Source organism: Chiroxiphia lanceolata, chromosome 18 (genome assembly GCF_009829145.1).
Source record: "Chiroxiphia lanceolata isolate bChiLan1 chromosome 18, bChiLan1.pri, whole genome shotgun sequence".
NCBI lineage: Eukaryota > Metazoa > Chordata > Aves > Passeriformes > Pipridae > Chiroxiphia > Chiroxiphia lanceolata.
The window spans coordinates 9,718,935-9,739,473 of NC_045654.1; the positions used below are offsets into that span (position 1 = coordinate 9,718,935).

At 41.0% G+C, this 20,539-nt stretch overlaps 2 protein-coding genes across 5 annotated transcripts in view; both read left to right on the forward strand.

Annotated features, from left to right (window-relative positions):
* The first annotated feature begins 80 nt into the window (after positions 1-80).
* ATP6V0A2 (ATPase H+ transporting V0 subunit a2) lies at positions 81-15,090 on the forward strand. Of its 2 annotated transcripts, none has more exons than XM_032705843.1 (20): positions 81-227; positions 1,576-1,654; positions 2,785-2,882; positions 3,716-3,853; positions 4,343-4,443; positions 5,146-5,272; positions 6,069-6,151; positions 6,502-6,595; positions 6,924-7,136; positions 7,678-7,828; positions 8,528-8,667; positions 9,420-9,577; positions 10,468-10,558; positions 10,856-10,974; positions 11,429-11,645; positions 11,775-11,894; positions 12,377-12,496; positions 13,146-13,263; positions 13,679-13,850; positions 14,769-15,090. In XM_032705843.1, exons 1-20 carry the CDS (start codon positions 111-113, stop codon positions 14,866-14,868), a joined length of 2,556 nt encoding a protein of 851 aa, XP_032561734.1. In that variant the 5' UTR covers positions 81-110; the 3' UTR covers positions 14,869-15,090. The 2 variants fall into 2 exon arrangements, with proteins under 2 accessions (XP_032561734.1, XP_032561735.1); XM_032705844.1 differs by lacking the exon at positions 81-227 and adding an exon at positions 774-1,034.
* Positions 15,091-16,127: 1,037 nt separating this feature from the next.
* Positions 16,128-20,539, forward strand: part of DNAH10 (dynein axonemal heavy chain 10) — a 52,582-nt gene continuing 48,170 nt past the window's right edge. Inside the window, exons 1-6 of one of the 3 annotated variants that reach the window (XM_032705840.1) lie at positions 16,128-16,384; positions 17,757-17,845; positions 18,243-18,348; positions 18,828-18,943; positions 19,406-19,589; positions 19,894-20,051. In XM_032705840.1, coding sequence (XP_032561731.1) covers positions 16,168-16,384; positions 17,757-17,845; positions 18,243-18,348; positions 18,828-18,943; positions 19,406-19,589; positions 19,894-20,051 — 870 coding nt within the window. In that variant the 5' untranslated portion in view covers positions 16,128-16,167. The remainder of the gene's footprint in view (positions 16,385-17,756; positions 17,846-18,242; positions 18,349-18,827; positions 18,944-19,405; positions 19,590-19,893; positions 20,052-20,539) is intronic. The other 2 variants (XM_032705841.1, XM_032705842.1) reach the window with 2 other exon arrangements.

Below are 20,539 nucleotides of genomic sequence, written 5' to 3' on the forward strand. Positions count from 1 at the left end.
CCGGGGCCGGGCCGCTCCGCCCCGCCATGGCCGCCCCCGGGCCCCGCTACGCGCCGGCCGCCGGCCCCGCCGAGCCCCGCTGAGCCCCCCGGGCCCGGAGCGCCCTCGCCATGGGCGCGCTGTTCCGCGGGGAGCCCATGTGCCTCGTGCAGCTCGACCTGCGCAGCGGCTCGGCCTACGAGTGCCTCAGCGAGGTGGGCGAGCGCGGCCTGGCCGAGTTCCGAGACGTGAGTACCGGGTCCCGGGGGGCCCGCGGGGGCATCGGGGCGGGCACAGGGGCGGGGGGGCCGAGCCGGGCCCCGGGGGGCCTCTGGGAAGGAGCGCGACTCCGGGACCGCTGCCGTTCCCAGCTTTCCCCGCCTCCGACACGCAGGTGTGTGGCCGGTCCCTGGGTCGCGTTCCCCTGGAAGCAGGGACCACGGAGTCCTTAGGGTGGGAAGGGACCTCGGGAGGCCCAAGGCAGGGTCCCCTGGAGCAGGTGACACAGGAGCGTCTCCAGGCGGGTGGGACGGGTGATGGGAGCTCAGTTTGGAGCTCAGGCCTCCCTGACGCTCCCTGCTTTGGGGTGGCTGCATCCCACCTTCTCACCGAAGTAGCTTAAATTTGGGAGTTACTTGCAGTAGGACCCTGTGGGAGACCCCCTGGGCCACGTGTAGCCACAATGCCTTCGGGCTGAGTGCGTGTGCACAGCTCAGTGACGTGTCCATCCCACTGAAACAGCTGCTCTGTAGGTTTGTTTCTTCAGCATCACAGGCTCCTGCTTTGTCAAACAAGTCTGTTCCTGGAGCAGCAATTCATCTTGGAGGAAACTACCTGCCTGACTGTTGGGTTGGGCAATAATTAACCTTCTTTCTGCATTGTCTCATCATAATTATATGATGTTTGCTTGCTGACTGGGACTTTGGAATTTCTTCCAAATATACATCAGAAGTGTAGGTTGCAGAATCTTTGCAGGGAAAGCTGGGAGAACTCAAATTAACAGCTGATTAGTAAATATGGTACAGAGGAGGAGGCAGATCTGTAAGAATGACAATGTGAGTGTATGTTTAACATTTGATGCCATTCCAGTCACTTGACACACTATTTATTGTAGAAATAACACATTATTGGTTCTGTTTAAAAGCTGAATAAGTAGGCAGGGACATTGCACTTATGGTAGGGGTATATACATAAAAAGATCCTTTTAAAACTTAACATTTAACATAGGTTCTGTGGAAATCCATCACAACAAATTTGCTTGTAGGAAGGTTTGTTAATTTGAAGTCATTAAGGAGTATTTTAAAACTGTAGAAATAAGATTTGGAATGGTTTCTCCAGGAGATGCCATTGATTTTTTATTTGAGTACAACCAGCAAATGGCATGGATGATTCTGCTTTAATAAAACCAATTCTGCTAGTTGAAGACTTTTTAATCTTTTTAGGTTTTTGTACCTTCTTAGCTGAAGAGCACTTTAGAAAGAGAGAGCACACAGAACACATGCAAAGCGTCTCTAGGAAGTCACAGGAACAGCTGTGGTTTTTTTAGGGATGTTGCTGTTTTGAATCTCTGATAAGAATTTTGTCCTTCTTCTTCAGCTTAACCCAAATGTAAGTGTATTTCAGAGAAAATATGTGAATGAAGTGAAGAAATGTGAAGAGATGGAAAGAATACTTGGTGAGCTTTATTTTCATATCTGACCTTTCTCAGCCGTGACTTTATTAAAGTTGACATTACTAGAGTAGAACTACAGTGAAGGTTTCAGCTACCAGCTTATGTGGTCTGACTGCTGTAGACTCATACAGAATTTTCATATGTATGAAAAAATACACATCCATACACTCATCTCTTGAGTCTTTATGTAGACTTTTGGAGCTGGAGATGACTTTTGTGGTTTTGTGAGCTGTGAAATTCACTTACACTAAATATAGGTCAGTGTTCTTTTGAGCTCAGAGGCGAAGAAGATTTGCTAATGTTTTGCTGATAAATAATTGAGACCATTTCAGTATTGATTGCTTAAAACTCTGCTAGGAAAATGGAAGCTTTACTCTGGATATTTCCTTGACTGTAAGATGTTCTCCGGTTTTTCATGTTGTGTAACTCAATACTGTTGATCTTCCAAGCACCCTCATAAATACCTTTATTAGTAATTATGTTATCAGTAGTTGTGTTTTCATGGTAGTTAATGAATAGAGAGTTTGCAGAGCGTTGCAGCCAAGATGCAGATTTCCTCAGTGTATCCTGAGGAAAAGTTACCATTGAAGGATTCCTTTTGTTGGAATCTCTCACCAGAGGCACGTGCTGGTCATGCCACACCATGCCAGCAGCTGTTTTGGCAATCTCCCTCTCCAGTGGGAGTTGCATGTGTGTCAAAGTTCCTTAAGCCTCCTTCTTTGAACACTTTTTATCCAAACATGGGGCAATGAGCAGAGCGGCCATTTCTGGCAGAAAGCGAAATGATCCTGTGATAGAAACTGATGTGCAGCAACTAAGAGGTTCTAGGAAATATTAAAGCTTCTTACAAAGTACTTGTGGTTGGGAGATTTCCATCACAGGCCTCTGAAGTTCACTCACTCGTGCAAACTTCCAAGGCAGGAATGTTCGGTGTATTTTATCCCTTACGCTTTGTTAATCCCTCTTTTTTGAAGATTAGTGTCTGTTGTTGCTAAAATGAATAAAATAGCCAGGGCCTGGTGCTGCAGAGTGATCAGTGCCAGCAAGAGCAGCTGAAGGTCAACTCTGCAGCATTGTAGGAAGTCTAAGGCAATGCAGTTTCCTTTCTGATTCTGTTTTATTTCTCGCTCCAGGATATTTAGTACAAGAAATTAAAAAAGCAGGTATTTCACTCCCTGAAGGAGATGTTGCTCCTCCTGCTCCCTTGCTGAAGCACATTTTAGAAATCCAGGTAACTTTTCCACTAAACAGATGCCAAAGTGTAGGTTATTGGAACTTAATTGCAGACTTAATTACTTGCTCTTTTATTAGGACTTCAGTTGTAGGGGTGTGGCGGGGGAGACAGAAGCATTCGCTTTCCTTTTTGTCTGATTGTTTTCCTTCCTGCCGGTGTCACTTCAAAGCCTGCCAGTGAGGTTTTGATATTAACACAGAATCCCTGTGAAGGGTCAAAGCCAATTCCTGGGGTGTGCAGCCATCCGTTGGATTGCATGGAGTGGCATATTACACTGTTCCAGGCAAAATGTTGTCTTTAGATGTAATCCCTCAGCCTCATTTATTGCTTTGGGACTCACTGTGACACTCTGTGCATCCAGAATTTCCAGGTGTGTAGGAGTTTTGTATGCCCAAGGCTCTGCAGGTTCCAGTGCTGGTTGCCCAGCAGAACATGGTGCTGGTTTCTCTGAATTCTTTGTCTTGTGTTTTGTTAGAAAAGAAGCTTGCAAAACACAGATATAATTTTGAATAACATTCTGCTTTGCTGTAATTCTATTAAAGGAATAAATGGGTGTCTTCCACTCTGTGCTATCTGCAGTTCTAATTCTGCATTACTTAGACACAAATTAAGGGCAGAACAGACTTAAGAGATGCCAGTGGAGGATCAAGTGTACTCAATACAAAGCACTCTTTGGCAGATGAGGGATAAAACCTGTGGAGCCTGTTAATTAAGAAATTGGGAAACTCCCATCGTTGTGGCAAATAACACGTGCTGAAAATGAATTCTGCTCTGTTTTCCAAAATTGTGTAACTGATTCTATGTCTTTTTTTCCCCCCTCTGTGTCTTAGGAACAGCTGCAGAAGCTGGAGACAGAATTGAGGGAAGTAACTAAAAACAAAGAAAAACTGCGGAAAAACCTGCTTGAGCTGACAGAATACAAGTACATGTTGAAGGTCACACAGAGCATTGTCAGGAGAACATCTGAGGTACTACTGGGGGGTTTGCCAGGGGCTGTGTGTTGTGGGGCATTTTTGGCTCACCTTATTAGTGTTTGTAGTTCAGTGCATGACTTGGTGTTGGGCTCTGCAGCCCTGGACATTGTTCATGATGGTTTGTGCCAGGCTGGGCTCGTGTACAGGGCAGAATGCAGCCCTGAGCTTAGGGGAGCTTGGTGATTTCTCTCTTTGTTGAGTGTTACTGCTGGTGCCAGTTGAAAATGAAGGTGTAATTGTGTTGTTTTGATGCATAAATTGTGCTAAGAAATTTACGGTGTAATTTCGCAGCACTGACTTCAGTTGCTAAGAGCAGGGCACTTGAGGTCACAAGGTCTCTCTGTTGCCTGAATTGAACAGGAAAGGGGTTTTATATTTGTAATTAAATAATTTATTTAATTAACTTTTCTTCTTTAGGATAATAATGGAATGAAAATTTTTTTTTCTGAAAGCTATGAATGATCTTTCTTTTTTATTTGCCAGTATGAATCTCATTTACATGCAAATTATGAAGAATTTCCATCTGTGGAAAATGAGCCATTAGTGGATTACAACTGTATGCACAGACTGAGTGCCAGGCTGGGGTAGGTATGGGGCAGGCCATGTGTGTGAGACAGCATGTGCTGCTTCAAAAGTGCTTGAGGAGCTGCTGTAAAAAATGGGGTGTTCTCTTTAAAGATGGACTGTAGTATGACTGTAGTGATTTTAGACAAGGCAGGAGTCTGACCCCAATGTACCTTTGTAAAAAAACTGGGTTATTTGAAGGGATAAGTAGGACAGTGCCAAAAAATCCTGTCACAAAGCTTCCATCAAACCAAGGATGCGTGTAAAGGAAAATCTCCCAATCATTACTTCCTGGTACTGTTTGAACTCTTTTTCCCTGATAAACAGAGAGTGTTTCAATCACCTGGCAGTGTCAGTTGTAAATGTAACATTAATTGTGTTGCCTTTGAAACGCTGAGTGGATACTGCTGTCTGTGGCTTCCTTATGAGAGGGTATCTTGGCAGGAAAAAGTTACGAACCTCACTATCACAGAAATAATCAGTTAGATATAATTCTAGTTGTGTGCTCAGGCCTGCAGTCTGTTTACTTTCCAAATAGAAATTTTATATACCAGCTGGTATTTTCTGTACCAGTTCTTTCCTGTTCAGGGTGGTGTTCCTTCTCCAGCTGTGGCAGATGTTAAATTATCATGACTGTGATCCTGAGTGATGATGTACCCTGAGTTTCTCATTTCTTTTCTTGTGAATTTTATCTTATATTTCAATTTTCTCTTTTTCCATAGATTCATATCTGGGTTAGTTCACAGAGCAAAAATTGAAGCATTTGAAAAAACACTGTGGAGAGTGTGTAAAGGTTATCCCTTCCTTACGTATGCAGAGCTGGATGAGGCTCTGGAAGATCCAGATACAGTGAGTAAACATTGTAATCATCAGTTTATTTTGTTTGTACTTTTCATATGATTTGGAAGAATTGCTGCTCAGGTCTGCCTGCAGTGAATGGCAATGATTTCCCAGTGCCCTTGGAGGAAAAACCATTTTAAAGAATTAGAACTTGTAAGACTTGAAAATTCGAGGTCTCGGTGCCGACGTGAGTGTAGGAGCGGCAATGAATTTACCACGGCTGAGCTTCAGGAGTGCAGAACTTCACTGTGGAATTTATGTGACTTTATGATTGGCCACCTTGCTCAAAATACGTGGCAGAAATGGCTGCTTGGATATTTATTAACTAGGTCTGTACAGTGCATTGCATTTTAATAGCCATTTTCCTTCTTCATTCAGTAGTTGAGAAAGAGTCATGTACAGGAGGTTTTTTCTCTGAGCTTATAAAATTAATCTTTTATAAATCAAGTCTGGCAGCCTAATCTGTCACTTTTTTTTTTTTTTTTTGCTTTGATTCTAGTTTGTTACCTTTTTTTAGACTCCTTTGTTACTCAGAATTCTGAGATGGTAAAATAAAATCTCTCTTTTATTTTCCCTGAAAACTTTTTGTTTTTCTCCTACATACAAAAAATACTCCCTAAAAGCCAGACAGATACAGACACTCTTGAATTTTATTGTTTCATCTTCACTGAAAATGACGGAAGATCAGTGCCACTAACACAGATTTTCCTAATTATTCAGCTTTGTTATTTTGCTCTAATTATGTCACAATGGAGTTGCTGGTTAAACCAAACTTCATTAACTTACCTTTTTCTGGTTTTATTAGGGTGAAACCACAAGGTGGGTTGCTTTCTTAGTGTCCTATTGGGGTGAACAACTTGGCCAGAAAGTAAAGAAGATTTGTGACTGGTAAGAAGTAAAACTAATATAGAATTTCTTTATACCTGGGTTATTTTCTAGTTGTTTTTTTCCCCTGCACCCCTTTCTCATAAGTGTTGATATTTAGACAAGGCTTTTGAAGTTAAATTTGTTCCCTCATTGCATCCAGCTCTGTAATTATGCAATGTACAAATAAATGTGAGTCATTTTACCTGCACACTTTACTAAGTACAGGCAAAATACCAACCAAAATACCAACCTCTCAGTTGAATCTGTTCCATGGTTATTAAATGGTGTGTTGCAGATTTGACTGTGGCATGGGGGTGGGTGATTTGTTTTGGTTTAGTTTGTTATTTAACACAAACCTCTGTGTTTTGTAGCTATCACTGCCATGTGTATCCCTACCCAAACAACACCGAGGAGCGCCGGGCAGTTGTTGAAGGACTAAACGTTCGTATTCAGGATCTTACTACTGTGAGTAAAGAACAGATTTGCTTTTGCTGCAGTTGTAGCACCATAGGAAATCATTTGATAAATCACAGCATTAATACACATTTCTAAAATACATACAGCTTTGGAGCTCAGTGGGACAGGATGTCATGGCCCTGGTCTCATGTTGCATGTGTCTGTTAAACCTCAGGGCACTTGGCATTGCCTTCTGTTTTCAGCAGAGGTTTGTTTGCCCTCCTAAAAACATGGCCCAGCATTGGACACTTCAAGGTGCTCTTGTTGTGGTCAACACAACCACTATCACATTTTTGGTGAACTCTTTGGTAAACTCTTGTTTTTTTCTTGGACAAAGGTGCTGAATAAAACCGAGGAATACTTACACCAGGTGTTGTGTAAAGCGTCGGAATCCATCTATACCTGGGTTATCCAGGTGAAGAAGATGAAAGCCATTTACCATGTACTCAACCTGTGCAGTTTTGATGTCACAAAGAAGTGTTTAATTGCTGAGGTTTGGTGTCCCGTGGCTGATCTCCAGAGTTTGCGCCAGGCGTTGGAGGAAGGCTCAGTAAGTCAACTGAGTGCTCACTGATGGGTAAACTTTGGTCTTGAAATAACTCTACAGATAATTATAAATAGGAAATAATTATAAAAATAGGCTGAAAATAGGCACAGGCAGATCTGTGTCTCTATCAACTTATATAAAACAATTTTTTTGTAAGCAGAGCCTTTATTTAGTGTTGTGTGTGGTGGGGTTTTTTTGTTGAATAACTTCTGTGTTGGACCGGAGTCCAGCTGGGCTCACAGTGCTATTTGGAGTCTCATAGAAGGTGCAGTTCCCTTTTGTTGGTTTTTGTTTCATAAGAGAGACTTTCTAATAACAAATCTTGGTTTTTTAGTGTTGACTGATGACTCTCATTTGTTGTTTCATGTGAAGAAAGGATTAGACACTGTACATAATCAGTGTTTCTAGAGAAGGCACAAACATTAAACTTTAGGCTCAATTTAGTGGTAATTCAGGATCAGTGAAACTGCTGATAGAGCAAAGGTTTTCAGTTTGATCAGATTAACTGAGATCTTGTATAAATTTATCTTCTGTCTATAATTAGAGGAAGAGTGGAGCTACAATTCCCTCATGCATGGAAACCATCAGGACAACACAACCTCCTCCAACTTTGATACGTACCAATAAATTCACCTCAGGGTTCCAGAACATTGTTGATGCTTATGGAGTTGGAAGCTATGGGGAAGTTAATCCAGGTTGGTCCTTCTGAAAGCTGAGCTGGGGGCTGTGCTGTCATTGCTGCCTGCCTTAATACCTTGCTGAACTGGACACCAGTAAAGGCAAAATGGTGAAACCACACTGCTTGTTAGTAGCTGTTCTAAAATTTCAGTAGCCCATCAAAAGTACAAATGATGCTCCAAGCAGGAAGATGGGATTTGATTTTATTGAGTTACTTTAGCATTAAAGATGCTGATAATAGCTGTAGAATATCTCTTTATATGTTTTACTTTGGGTAAGATAAGATATTAATGGGAAAAAAAGAAAACGTTGGTAATGGTTATTGATCCTACTGAAGCGTGGAGCTCATCACTTGAAAAATTCAGCTTGTTGAATAGCTCAGTTTAATATACTTGTAGCTCTTCTGACTGTGTCATGCTGTACAGGAGAATGTACATTATAATACAGACCTGAAATACCCACAGAGGAAGAACTGCTTGGCTGTGTTTTATCTCCTGGGCTCATACTATTATCCTCAGAATTGTCGTTGCTAATAAACAAGCTTTAAACTGATCTAAATTTATAGTGTGGGGAAAAGGTCTCTTAGTTGGGGGTGAAATGTCTTTCAAACTTAAAGCTAAAAACTTTGAGAGATTAAAGTGATGGAATTGGTTAGGCACAGTTCAGACAGAACATCATCAGCTGTGCTGTGCCTGAAATGTGCTGTTTCCTTACAGCTCTCTACACCATCATCACCTTCCCCTTCTTCTTTGCTGTTATGTTTGGAGACTTTGGGCACGGGCTGCTCATGTTCCTGTTTGCACTCCTGACAATACTGTATGAAAACCACCCCAGGTTAAAAAGATCACAAGATGAGGTAAAAGGAATTACAGGTTATTTCCTTCCCATCCAGCCAGATCACTCAAATAGTCACTATATTCACTTGAATAGTCACTATGTTTCTGAAAAGTATTATTTATTGCACATGTATTAGACTGGGTTTTTTCCTTTGTTTCAGGATTTTCTGTGTTTAAAGTCCCTTGAGATTAATGTGATATCTTAAACTAGTCACTTTTTTTGAAAGAGCAGAAACAATCAAGTTGTAATGAAAGACTGACAAAAATTAGTTGATACTTTTGGGCTTGTCTTTCTTTCTACCAGGGCTACTCAGTGGTGTGAGTAGCTACAGAATGTGGTCATGGTGGCAGCATGAGGAGAAAATGATTTTTTCAGATTCCATCTTTTATTGTTTCTAAAAAGAGCTGCAGTTTGAAATTTGCTAAACTTTATTTTAGCTCATTTTTTAATCATATGGGGTTGGAATGCAGGAACACCTGCATCCCTCATTAGAATTATATTAATTAAGAATGGCTGCAAATGTATAACTTCTTGTAAACTAGTCTGAGGAAGGAAATGGCTGTAAAAGACTATTTGTGTAATGATGCCAATGAGAAAAGTCTCAGTGTGTGTTGTGAGAGCTCGTATTCCTTAGTGACTGTTCAGAAAAAATGTTTAGTTTTTACAAATCTTTATGTGTCCAAAAATATGTTTCACCTACAAATGTCTAGATAACCATTGCTCACAGAGCAGGTGATATTCTCTATTTTTTTTTTTTTCCAATTCTTACAGATAATGAAAATGTTATTTGAAGGCCGATACGTGATTTTATTGATGGGTCTGTTTTCTATATACACTGGATTGATTTACAATGACTGTTTTTCCAAGTCAATAAATATATTTGGATCTGGATGGAATGTTTCAGCAATGTTTGAGCAGAAGGTTTGGCGGTGAGTAGCATGTTTGCTACAACATTAAACCAGAGATGTACTTCCTGCAGCAGTTTAACCCTCTTTTAACTCTCTTCTTGTGGTTTGTCTTAATACATTTTCCAGGGATGTCTCTCTCTCTCTCTACGTCAGATTTTGAGAGGAATAGAAAACACAGGGCTAGTTCTGAAGGAATTTGTCCTAGGTTATGCTTCTGGAATGAATTAGCTGAGCAGCATTTACTGTAAAGAAAGTAACAGTTAATGAAGTAAATTAATTACCTGGCACTCATTAGTCTCTACCCAGCTTTTCTTGATAGTAAAAAAAAAAAAAGGCTATGTGAATTGTCAAACCTCCTTTTTCTCAGTGGGGTCACCTCACTGATTTGAGTTTTCATGGCCCTGTGGTATTTAGGAGTTCACAACTTGCATCTCGTGTTGCCTCAGAAACAGGAAGTGGTTTAACGTAGTCGAGTCAAGACCTCTGACTTTGGTTAAAATGAGAGCAGGTTGTGTGTGCTGTGTTAACTAGAAACTATGTGAAGTTAGAGTGGAAATTTCCCTTGCAAAAGGTAGCAAGTTTGTTAGTCGGTTTTAAAAAAACACACTAAAAGCAAATTGTGAATTTTTAAAATGAAACTTTCAGTTCTGGGGGAATGAGGAATAAAATCCATAAACTTTCCTTTCAAAGGCAGGCAGTGCAAATTGAGCCCAGATTGAGAATTTCTTGTTGATTTTTTTGCTATTGTTCATATTGGCCATGACTTTTGTGCTTAGAAATCCTTTGATTCTTTGAAAGTGGGACAGTGGGTCAGGTAGAGGAAAGCAGGAGCAGTGTCCTGCAGAACTGAACGTCTGTTGTCACTATGATTAAACAGTGTCAGATCTGAGTGTGTTTTTCTTTCTCTGCAGCCTTGAGGATCTGAAATCTAATAAATTTTTAGCACTGGATCCAAATGTTTCTGGTGTGTACAACGGAGCTTATCCCTTTGGAATCGATCCGGTTAGTTTTATTCTTTTTTATTATCCACTTGTGATGATCAGTCATTTGGACATTAGATTTTGGTATGTATATTGGGAAGATAAATCTTACTATGAAAAAATACATTTCTGTTTGCACTCTCCATTCAAGAAAATCTTTTCTTTTAACAAGTCAAAAGTTTAACTATTTTCACAACACTCAAATTTCTGTCGTGATCCCCATTTGAGGTAAAATTCTGGTCTCCAGTAAAGAAAGGATACTGGTTTATTCCTTCTGCTATGCTGGTCTTTAATGCTGGTTTTGTGTTTTCTTGTTCAGATATGGAACTTGGCAAGCAACCGCCTCACTTTTTTAAATTCTTTCAAAATGAAAATGTCGGTGATTTTTGGAGTGACTCACATGACTTTTGGAGTTGTATTGGGGCTGTTTAACCACTTGTAAGTACTTCGAAGTTAATATTAACATTTTTTGTCAAATCTTCAATTATAACACTTAATCTGGTAAGAGAAAGTGGAGTTAGTTTTTGAAAACAGAATAATAGTAATTGTGAAAACTGTTCTTAAAAAAAGACAGTAAAAGAGAGGTCTTCCTTCACGTAAATGAGATGATGGATCAATGTTATGGCAAAAAAATCTGAAGACGTCAATTAATACAAGACTTTATTTCACTTGTTGGCAAATAAAGATACATGCCTCTTGTGGCCCTAATTTCCACTGAAATACCTGATTACAATTTTGCTGAAGAAGAAGAAATCAGTTTTGGATTGTAATGTCAGTCCTGCTGTTTAAAAGTGCTGGGTGCTGCTTTGTTTTATTGAAATTATATTTGGGCCACGTTGATATTTATTTTTAACACTTACTTTTAATTCCACCCCCCTTTTTTATCTTTTAGGCATTTCAAGAAGACATATAATATTTACTTGGTTTTTATTCCTGAGCTGTTATTCATGATGTGCATCTTTGGCTACCTTGTGTTTATGATCTTCTTTAAATGGTTGGCTTACTCTGCAGAGGACTCCACGTCTGCTCCCAGTATTCTGATTCAATTTATTAACATGTTCCTGTTTCCTGGTGGTGGTGGTGAAACAAAGGGCCTCTACCCTGGCCAGGTGAGTCGTGTTCTTACACACTTCTGACATCCTGTGTTCCTTGTGCAGATAACACTTTAAATGAAAATAAGATGGCTTTTCCTACTTAGGATTTTGTGATCTAATCTAATTTTTTCCCTCCTCAAACAGGCTCCTCTGCAGAGGTTTTTACTTAGTGTTGCTTTTCTTTGTGTTCCTGTTATGCTTCTTGGGAAACCACTGTATTTATATTGGTTGCACAGCGGAGGCCGAGGCATCAGAATGTGCAGGGTAAGTACTGGAAGACTCCTGCATGTTTGCTCAGTGCAGAAGAGTTCAGGTGGTGTTGTATTATTGCACAGAGTCATGTCCTCACTGGATATTTCAGAGAATGGTTTGGGTTGGAAGGGACCTTAAAGACCCTGCCATGGGCAGGGACAGCTTCCACTATCCCAGGTTGCTCCAAGCCCCATCCAACCTGGCCTTGGACACTTCCAGGGATGGGGCAGCCACAGCTTCTCTGGGCAACCTGTGCCAGGGCCTCACCACCCTCACAGGGAAGAATTTCTTCTGTATACCTAAACCTAAATTTCCCCTCTTTGAGTTTGAACCCATTACTCCTTGTCCTGTCACTGCAGTTTCTGCTCAACTTGGAAAGTTTTTGACTGAAACACATAATAGTGCTTTGTTCCTCTAAATCTTTTTGCCTTTAAATAAATTTTGAAAATGTCATGGCAGCCTGCTTGAAGACACAATACATTTCCATTTTGTAGAGTGGCTACAGACCAATCCGAAAAGAAAGTGAAGAGGAACTTTCTCTCCTCTCATGTCCTGATGTGGAGGAAGGCAGCAGCCATGCAGACAGTGGGCCCAGAGAAGGGGATGCAGAGGAGGTGATGGTTCTACTTAATATCTAGTTTGTATGTTCTTAAAAGCAAATTAGAAGTGGGAAATCAATAAGATAACCTGTACTCTGCGTGCCTGGAAGTTTGGAAGAAAATTAGCTGAGCCTTTCCAGAGACATTGAATCCTGAATCCAATTTGCTTATATTTATTTATTGCTATTTTAGCATTATTTCTTGGTCTTTTCAGACTGCTGCAGTAAACCACAGTCCATCTGTAGCAGAGAACAGGAAAAGGGCTTTATTGGCAAATAAGGCTCTGCTTTTAAGATATGGGTTTTCTGAAATTGAATAGTAGGGTAAAAATCCTGGTTTATCTATGGTTTTATGGATTCTTAAACTTAAGGGAAGGTGATGACTGCTCAGCTTCCTGTTAGTTAATCTTGGGTTTTCATCTGGACAAAAGTCTTTTTATGTCTGCAAATTACATCTTGTGATGAGGATTATTGCTGGTGGGGGTTGGGGGGCATGGGCAGCATTCCTAGTCCCCACCTGCTGCTGCTGTTTAGTTTGGGCAGATTTTTAAAGGTCTTGGCAGATTCCACATTTCTTGTGAGTTGAAAGAAAAAAAAATTGCTTTTTGTTCTCTTATGCTATGCTATGTTGTTTAAATTGATACATATGTGTTTTTATCTTCCAGCTGAATTTTGCAGATGTTTTTATGAATCAGGTGATTCATACCATTGAATACTGTCTGGGATGTATTTCTAACACAGCCTCATACCTGAGACTCTGGGCATTAAGTCTTGCTCATGCACGTAAGTGGGGTTTTTTTTGATATTTTGGGTTTTTTTCTCCACATTTGTCTTTATTTTTAATGCTGGTTAGAGGGAGGCTGGCCTGTTCAAGTGATACTAACATAAAATTATCTTTTTCCTAATTTAAAAAAAAAAAATCCCTATTTAAACTAATCATGATCTATGGAAGCCCCCAGACTAAAATTGTGACTTTATGTGAAATATTGCTCTCAGTAGATGTGGTTTTGACATTGATTTTGAAACCTTTGAACATTTGAAAGATTTGGGGGTAACTAACTGGGGTGGGGGAGTTCTTGGAGTTCCCGTGTTCAGCGGCTCCTGTAATATTGGTTAAACTGGAACAGGTCAGAGTGGCTCACTGGGTGACTGTACTCAGTATCAACATTAATTATGAAAACATTTTGGTTTTTACCAGAGTTATCTGAAGTTCTGTGGCAGATGGTGATGAGAGTGGGGCTCCGTGTGGACACCTCGTATGGTGTCTTGCTGCTGGTCCCTGTCCTGGCCTTCTTTGCTGTGCTGACAGTTTTTATCCTGTTGATCATGGAGGGGCTTTCTGCTTTTCTCCATGCCATACGACTTCACTGGTAAGTTCATTTTTTCCTTTAGCATATACTGGCTCGTTTAAGAGGAATTTTTATGTCAAAATATTAGGTACCTTATTAAAAAAGTGTAAAATGCAACCCATGCTACTGTAATAGATTTATTTAATCATATTAAATAGATTATCATATGAAATAGATTTAATCATATTAAATAGATTTATTTAATCTTATTAAATAAATGGATTATTAGTTGGATGTGATTGTTCCTCTGGAATATTTTCAGTAAATTCAAATACATTGGCTTATGGTGCATATTAGCCTCAACCACATTCAGGGTTGATTTTGCTGCAAACTATGAGTACATTTAGTTTATAGTAATGCAGCTTTTCATAATATAGAATATTAGTAACATGGATAAGTATTTTTCATTTCAGCCTGGTTATCACACTGTATGGTTTCAGTTTATTTAATTTATTTGGTTCAACAGAACATTTATATTAGTGAGTGGGGCTGCCAACTCTTAAGTATTTTAATCCTTTCTTAGTCTTAATATCACAAGCTCTGCAGGTTGGAGTGGATTCAGAGCACGTTCAGTTTGAAACCTGATGAAATTTGCAGTTTAAGAAATATAATGTATAAACATGAGGCAGAACTGTTGCATGACAGCACTGTCCTCATGATATTGTACGTTTGCAAAGCAATTAACTGCAACCAACTCAAAAACAAATTAGTGAGCCAGAAGTAAGAAATGAGCCATTACAGCACAATCCAGTGGCTTTGGGTCTCCTGAGAAACATGGAATTAGCCTGGAACTGCAATGGGAAGATGAAATAGCTGCACAGAAAACAAATGAGAGAATTAGGGTTGATTTTGTTCAGTCTCTCGTGTTGCACAGCTCTGTCCCTTGACAGCTGATTCCTTGGATTCATGCACAGATTCCGTTTTTTTGTCTCGTTTCAGGGTGGAATTTCAGAACAAATTCTACTCCGGTGCAGGATACAAGTTTACGCCTTTCTCTTTTAAGCACATTTCTTTACATTTTAATAAAGATGATGTATGATAGTTTGGCTGCTGTCAGCAGAAATGTTTGGAATTGTCTGCAAATAACTGCATGATTGGATCTCGCCTATGAATGGTTTCTTGTGGAAGAAAGTGGTTTTCACTGATTGCCTTATAATGCAGCCAGATAATACTGTAATATATACCTCCCATAGAAAGACATCGCAGATCTGGAGCATCTTGTAAAGTATATGGATATAAAATGTACATTTTTCTTGATAAACTAATGTTGTAAATTAATTTTATTCTTTAAAAAAAAAAAGTTGTTACTGCTTGTCCTAAAACCTGAGTAGGCGGCTTTTTTTTTTTTTTTTGAGGCTGTTTATTTTCTTGAATGGTTACTTTTAGTTATCTGAAAGAATGTTCGTCATATTAAGCATTTGTTACTAATCACATACTTAACCAAGCTGCATCTTGTGCACTTTGGGAACAATTCAACAATGCAAATTCAGCAATGAAACAGAAGCAAGGTATGTTTTCAGTATGTATTCCAGTATTATTATGAAGTGTAAATTTATACACAGCAGTGTATATAAATGCTCTTTTTTGGCCATATTTAAAATTGCACTGGAAACGTTAATTGTTCATTCTGAGTTCTGCCCAGAATTACTACTTTAAGCTTTTGGAAGCCACACTGATATTTATATTTAATGTTCTGGAGGAAGGCAGGATTAGAACCATTACTCCTTTTCCCTGTAGTGAGGAATAACTTTTGCACAGGGAATAATGCATTGGTCTCAATCCTTGATTCTGTTTGGCTGTGAGGGGACACAGACAGCACTACCTGATGTTGTAAAACCTTAACTTATACCGAATAACGTGGAAAGAGGTCGTTTTATACTATTTTTGCATCAGTGTGAAAATGGGGATACTGCAGTCATCTTTTACCACCTTGTGCCATGCGGGCAGCACAGGTTAAATTTTGCACTTGTTTCATACGAGTTCCCAATAAAGCCTCGTTTGCGCTGTGCCGAGCGGGGCCCGTGTTTGTCCGTAGCCTTTTCCTTGACCCAGGCGGTGCTGAGGGGAACGAGCGGCCGGTGCCGAGGGGAAGGAGCTGCCCTGAGAGAAGGCGGGCGCTGAGGAGAAGGAGCGCCCCTGAGGGGAAGGAGCGCCCCTGAGGGGAAGGAGCTGCCGTAAGGGACGGCACGGTACGAGGGCAGGCGGTCCCTCAGCCCCTCGAGGGCACCTCCCGAGGCGGGCGCGCAGCCCCCCGAGGCGGGCCCTGGGCGGGCAGCGGCCGTCGCTCCTCCCCGCCCCGTTGCCGTGGGCACCGTGAGGCGTCGGAGCGGTCGCCGCCATGAGCCTGGACGACGTGCGGCTGCGGTGGCTGCGGGACCGAGCGCTCGCCCTGCTGGGTCTGAGCGACCCGGCGCCTTTCGAGGAGCTGCTGAGCCGCGGCGAGGAGGCGCGGGCCGTGCTGCGCTTCTTCGGCGAGGATGCGAGCGGGGCGGGCCCGGCGCTGCTGCTGCTGCTGCGGGCCGAGCGGCGCGGCCGGGACGGTGAGGAGGCGGAGGGCGAGGGCCCCGCCGAGCCCTCCCTGGGCACCGCCTGGCCTCGGGCCCCAACTCCTTCTTTCTCCCTCCGTCACGGCCACATTTGTCGTAGCCCCGTGACCCCTGTCCTTACCCCTTTCCCTGCCTCTCCATCCCTTGGGCTCTGTGCTCCTGGACCCCTTCAATCCCACCCACTTCCAGACTCTGCCCCCTCTAGTTTTACCCTGTTGGGATTTGCACCATCCCTGCTGCAGAGGGGTTATATCGTGCTTTCCTCCCATGTTGTGTTTGTGCAGATACAGGCAACACGAAGGGGGTTGCAGGTGAACAGCAGGAGGATGGCCCGGGTAACCCCTGTCCTGAGCAGGTGCCTGGAACAGCCTCCCGTGTGGCACTGGAGGGCAGTCGGTGGTCTGATGGCCAAAGTGTGGTCCTGGCAGGCCACAGGGGCTGAATGTGACCGGCTGATGTGGTTCTCTTAAGCAGATCCAACAGAATCTGTAACATCAGCAGGTTCTTGTCCCAGGAAAGCAGATCTGATTTTGTGGAGAGTGTCCTGGGCAGTGTGGCTGATTAGTGTCTTCCCAAGAGCTTCTGCCTCAGGGTGCTCCTTTGAAAAGAAAGCTGTCCTAGTTTGGCTCGTTCATCTTCTCCAGGTAGAAGGAAAGGAAGCAACTGTCTGGGATGAACAAAATCAATCCATAAACATAGATGTCTTTGTCTGTGACATCTTTTACTAGCTTTATAATTTCAACTTTTTAGAGATTGATTTTATTAAAATAGAATTAATGTGTTCCCTTTAGTAGGAATGAAACAATTCACCTTATCTGAAGAGTTGCAAGCTCTTCTCTTGTTTCTGATGTAGTGTTTTGAGGATAAAAGTGGTGATCCTATAAAGACTGAAGATCAGTCCAATACTTTAACCTCAGTATTGTAGAGAAGCCTTTCACAAAAAAAAAAAAAAAAAAAAAGGAAAAAATAATAAAGGAAAATGGATAGAAAGTGTGTTATAAAGGGTGCATGACAAACCCCTTAATTATTTGCATTTCCATTTACAAAGTAGTTTCATCTTGGAATGTGTTAATCCACTCACTTTGCCATAAAAAATCAATTGTGTTGGAAAATGCTGGTAAGGATATTCTAAATAAAGACCAATTTCCTGCAGAACACAGTACAGTTCCTTGCTTATTTGGATTCACTTCTCCACAAGTAATGCTGTCCTATGGAGAAATGGACAATTAACACCAAGGTTGGATGGCTGGTTGCTGAAAGGTGATGCTGACAATGGAAGAAAAAGCTCAGTCATTTAGTTTGAGAGGAAAATTGGACAGATCCATCTTATACACAAGGATAATGTTCTTTAATTGAGTTCTCTGGTGTTGTTCCTTCTTAGGGGTGACTCAGGGAAGCAAGACATCCCCTCTGCAATCTGCAGACAACAAAAGTGTGTCAGGAGGTGACAGTACAGAACACACCCCACAGGTACATGTGTTGTGTTTTACTTTGTCCTTTTGTGGGTGCTGGCTTTCTGATGGAAATATTTCAGTAAAACTGGTAGGCAAATCAAAGAGGTTCAATGCAGAGCAAGGACTCAGAGCAGAACATTTTACAAGAACAGAAATTTCCATTCATAACCAGTGGCCTGTTGTGTCTGCCATAGCCTCTGACACTGGAAATCAAGTGTTTCCAAAGCTGATGCTTTTCATTGCTAGCTGAGTGATTTTTTAGCATTTCATATATTTTATTAGTTTATTTGGACAACACTATGAAGATAATTGAGTTAAACTAATAGTTCTATCTCAGGCAAATATTTTCTTGATGTTAAGGGGCATGGTAGCAAACAGGAATAGTCATAAGTCCTTTTTATTTTCTGTTTCAGCTACAGGAACAGAAAGTTGACAAAGTGTGTTTCTACGTGGCTCTTGATGAAATTCCTGAAGGATTTGTGTCAGATTTTACTGTGTATTTTCTGAAAGACACCAGAGGTGTGTGCCCTGAAGAGCTGCAGGCTCAGTGTTTTGGGTTTTGCATGAAACAACAATTCTCATTGAGAAAATGTGGCTGAGATTCAGGATAGTGCTTATCCAGCCTAATATACTGGGTAGGAGTACAGTCAGAATAGAACAGAAATCAGGAATGCTCAGTCATTTTATGGCAGTTCTGTGCAAGATTTTCCTGGTCTGTCTGTAAAATAAGGGTTCAAATCAAGGCCACTGTTTTTTGGAACAGAAAACCAGTTTCTAACTCTCCAGCTGGATTGTCAAGGCTTAAATCCAGGTGATGACACTGAAGTATTTTTCTGTCCTTACTGAAGAAGCATCTGCACTATTAAACCCAGCATTTGTTTTGAATGTGACTTGTATCAAACCTAGCAGTGTTTTACTGGAGTTTTAACTTATTATGGAAAGGGCTTTATGCTTTCTGTATCAAATAGTTAGATTTATGCTAATTATTTGTGTACTAGAAAGAGTTGCTGAACCTAAGGACCTGACTGAAGCTAATGAGATTCTTCCTCAAGTGATAAAGTCTGGTATACTGACTGATGACACTGCCTTGATGCTAAAGGATGCCATCTCCCAGGTAAATGTGTTACAGCTCTTATACATGGAGTCTTGAGTGTTTCTAGGAGTGATTTGTCCCCTTAGTATTCTGCTGAGCATATGGACTATGCATAAGAAATGCTACTATATAAGTGACCTTCATATGCCAAAAAGAAGGTTTTGTTAATCCTTGTTTGATATTTTGTTTCCTAAATTGTTTGTAAAGATGTGAAGATGGATATTATTTCATTGCCTGCCCCTATGTGAGAATCATTTAAGAGTGTGACACCAGACACCTTTATGGCTGTGTCTATATCTTCAGGGATTTCCATAAAGACCTTCTGGAGCTATTCCCCTGCAGAATTTGAGGCAGAGAGAATGATGCCAAAGGGCTGAAATGGAAGGAGACACACTGAAATTAAATTTTAGAACAATGTCCAATGCTTAAGTGAATTTCTAGTAAACTGACTTCTTTTTTTCTGTGGCACCTTTTGAATTCTAGGTGTTTTCACCAGCTCTCTCCCATGGTCAGCAGCAGACTAAGGAAACTACCTTTCATTCAGATAGTGAAAACACAGATTCTGAAGAAATGAATTCACCTGAGTCTGAACTTGCAGAAAAGAAAGAACAACCTGTGGAAAACTCTGATACTTCAGTGAGGAATGAAACTATACAACAAAGAAAAGGTGAGTGTTCTGCCTCTGCAGCACTGTGGGGATTAGATCTCATGGCAGTACAAAGAGGTTTAGCATCCCTTCTCTGACAGGGACTGCTGCCATTCCATTTTCCAGGAATATATATTTGTTTGCATTGTGTTAACTGCCAAAAAAATGAATCTGTTTTGCCCTGTCCTCAAGCAGGCAGAGCAGGTGGTTGGCTACCTGTCCTCAGGTGGCCAAGAGAGGGAAGGCAAAGGCCATTCCAGTGGTGCCACGTTACCAGTGCTGTCAGAACGAGACAGTTCCTTCTGTGTGCATTTTCTTTCAATAGGAGATATTGAACTGGAGATGCCAACTGTAAATCTGGATGGAGAAGTGCCTGTTCTTGCCTCAGATCCATCAGTGGTTCAATCTCTGGAAAGTTGTGCAATGACCTGGCAGAAATTAATATCCACAGTTCTGAAGGAACAACTGAAAAAGGTTCCACAGGTAATGTTGCCTGTAACACCAAGATGCTTTCACTGCTGGAGACTTTGCTTCCTTCCCCCATAAGAATCTCTTTGAATGGTTTGTGTTAATTTTTAATTCCTCTTCATGTTTGCTTGTTGGAAAACCATTTACTAATTGATGAAGAGTAGAAAAAAAGTAGTGAGGAACCCTGTGGCTCTGGGAAGTAGAATATAAATAGAATATAAAGTAACTCAGTGCAGATCCTACCCACACAGGATAACTAAGGGACTTCTGTTATCTACTGTTATCTACTCTTCTAAAGAGTCATGAAATACTAAAAGCTGCAGTGATTTTTTTTTTAAACAGACAGCTATATTTTTGATTGAAAAAAGTAATCTCAAACAAAAAAATTCCAATTTTAAGATTCTGATTCAGTGAACACTTACATATATGACTAATACAATTAAAAATACTGTGGGATTTTATGTCTGTAAAGTTACCTGTCCATAAGCTTTTGGACTCTCCAG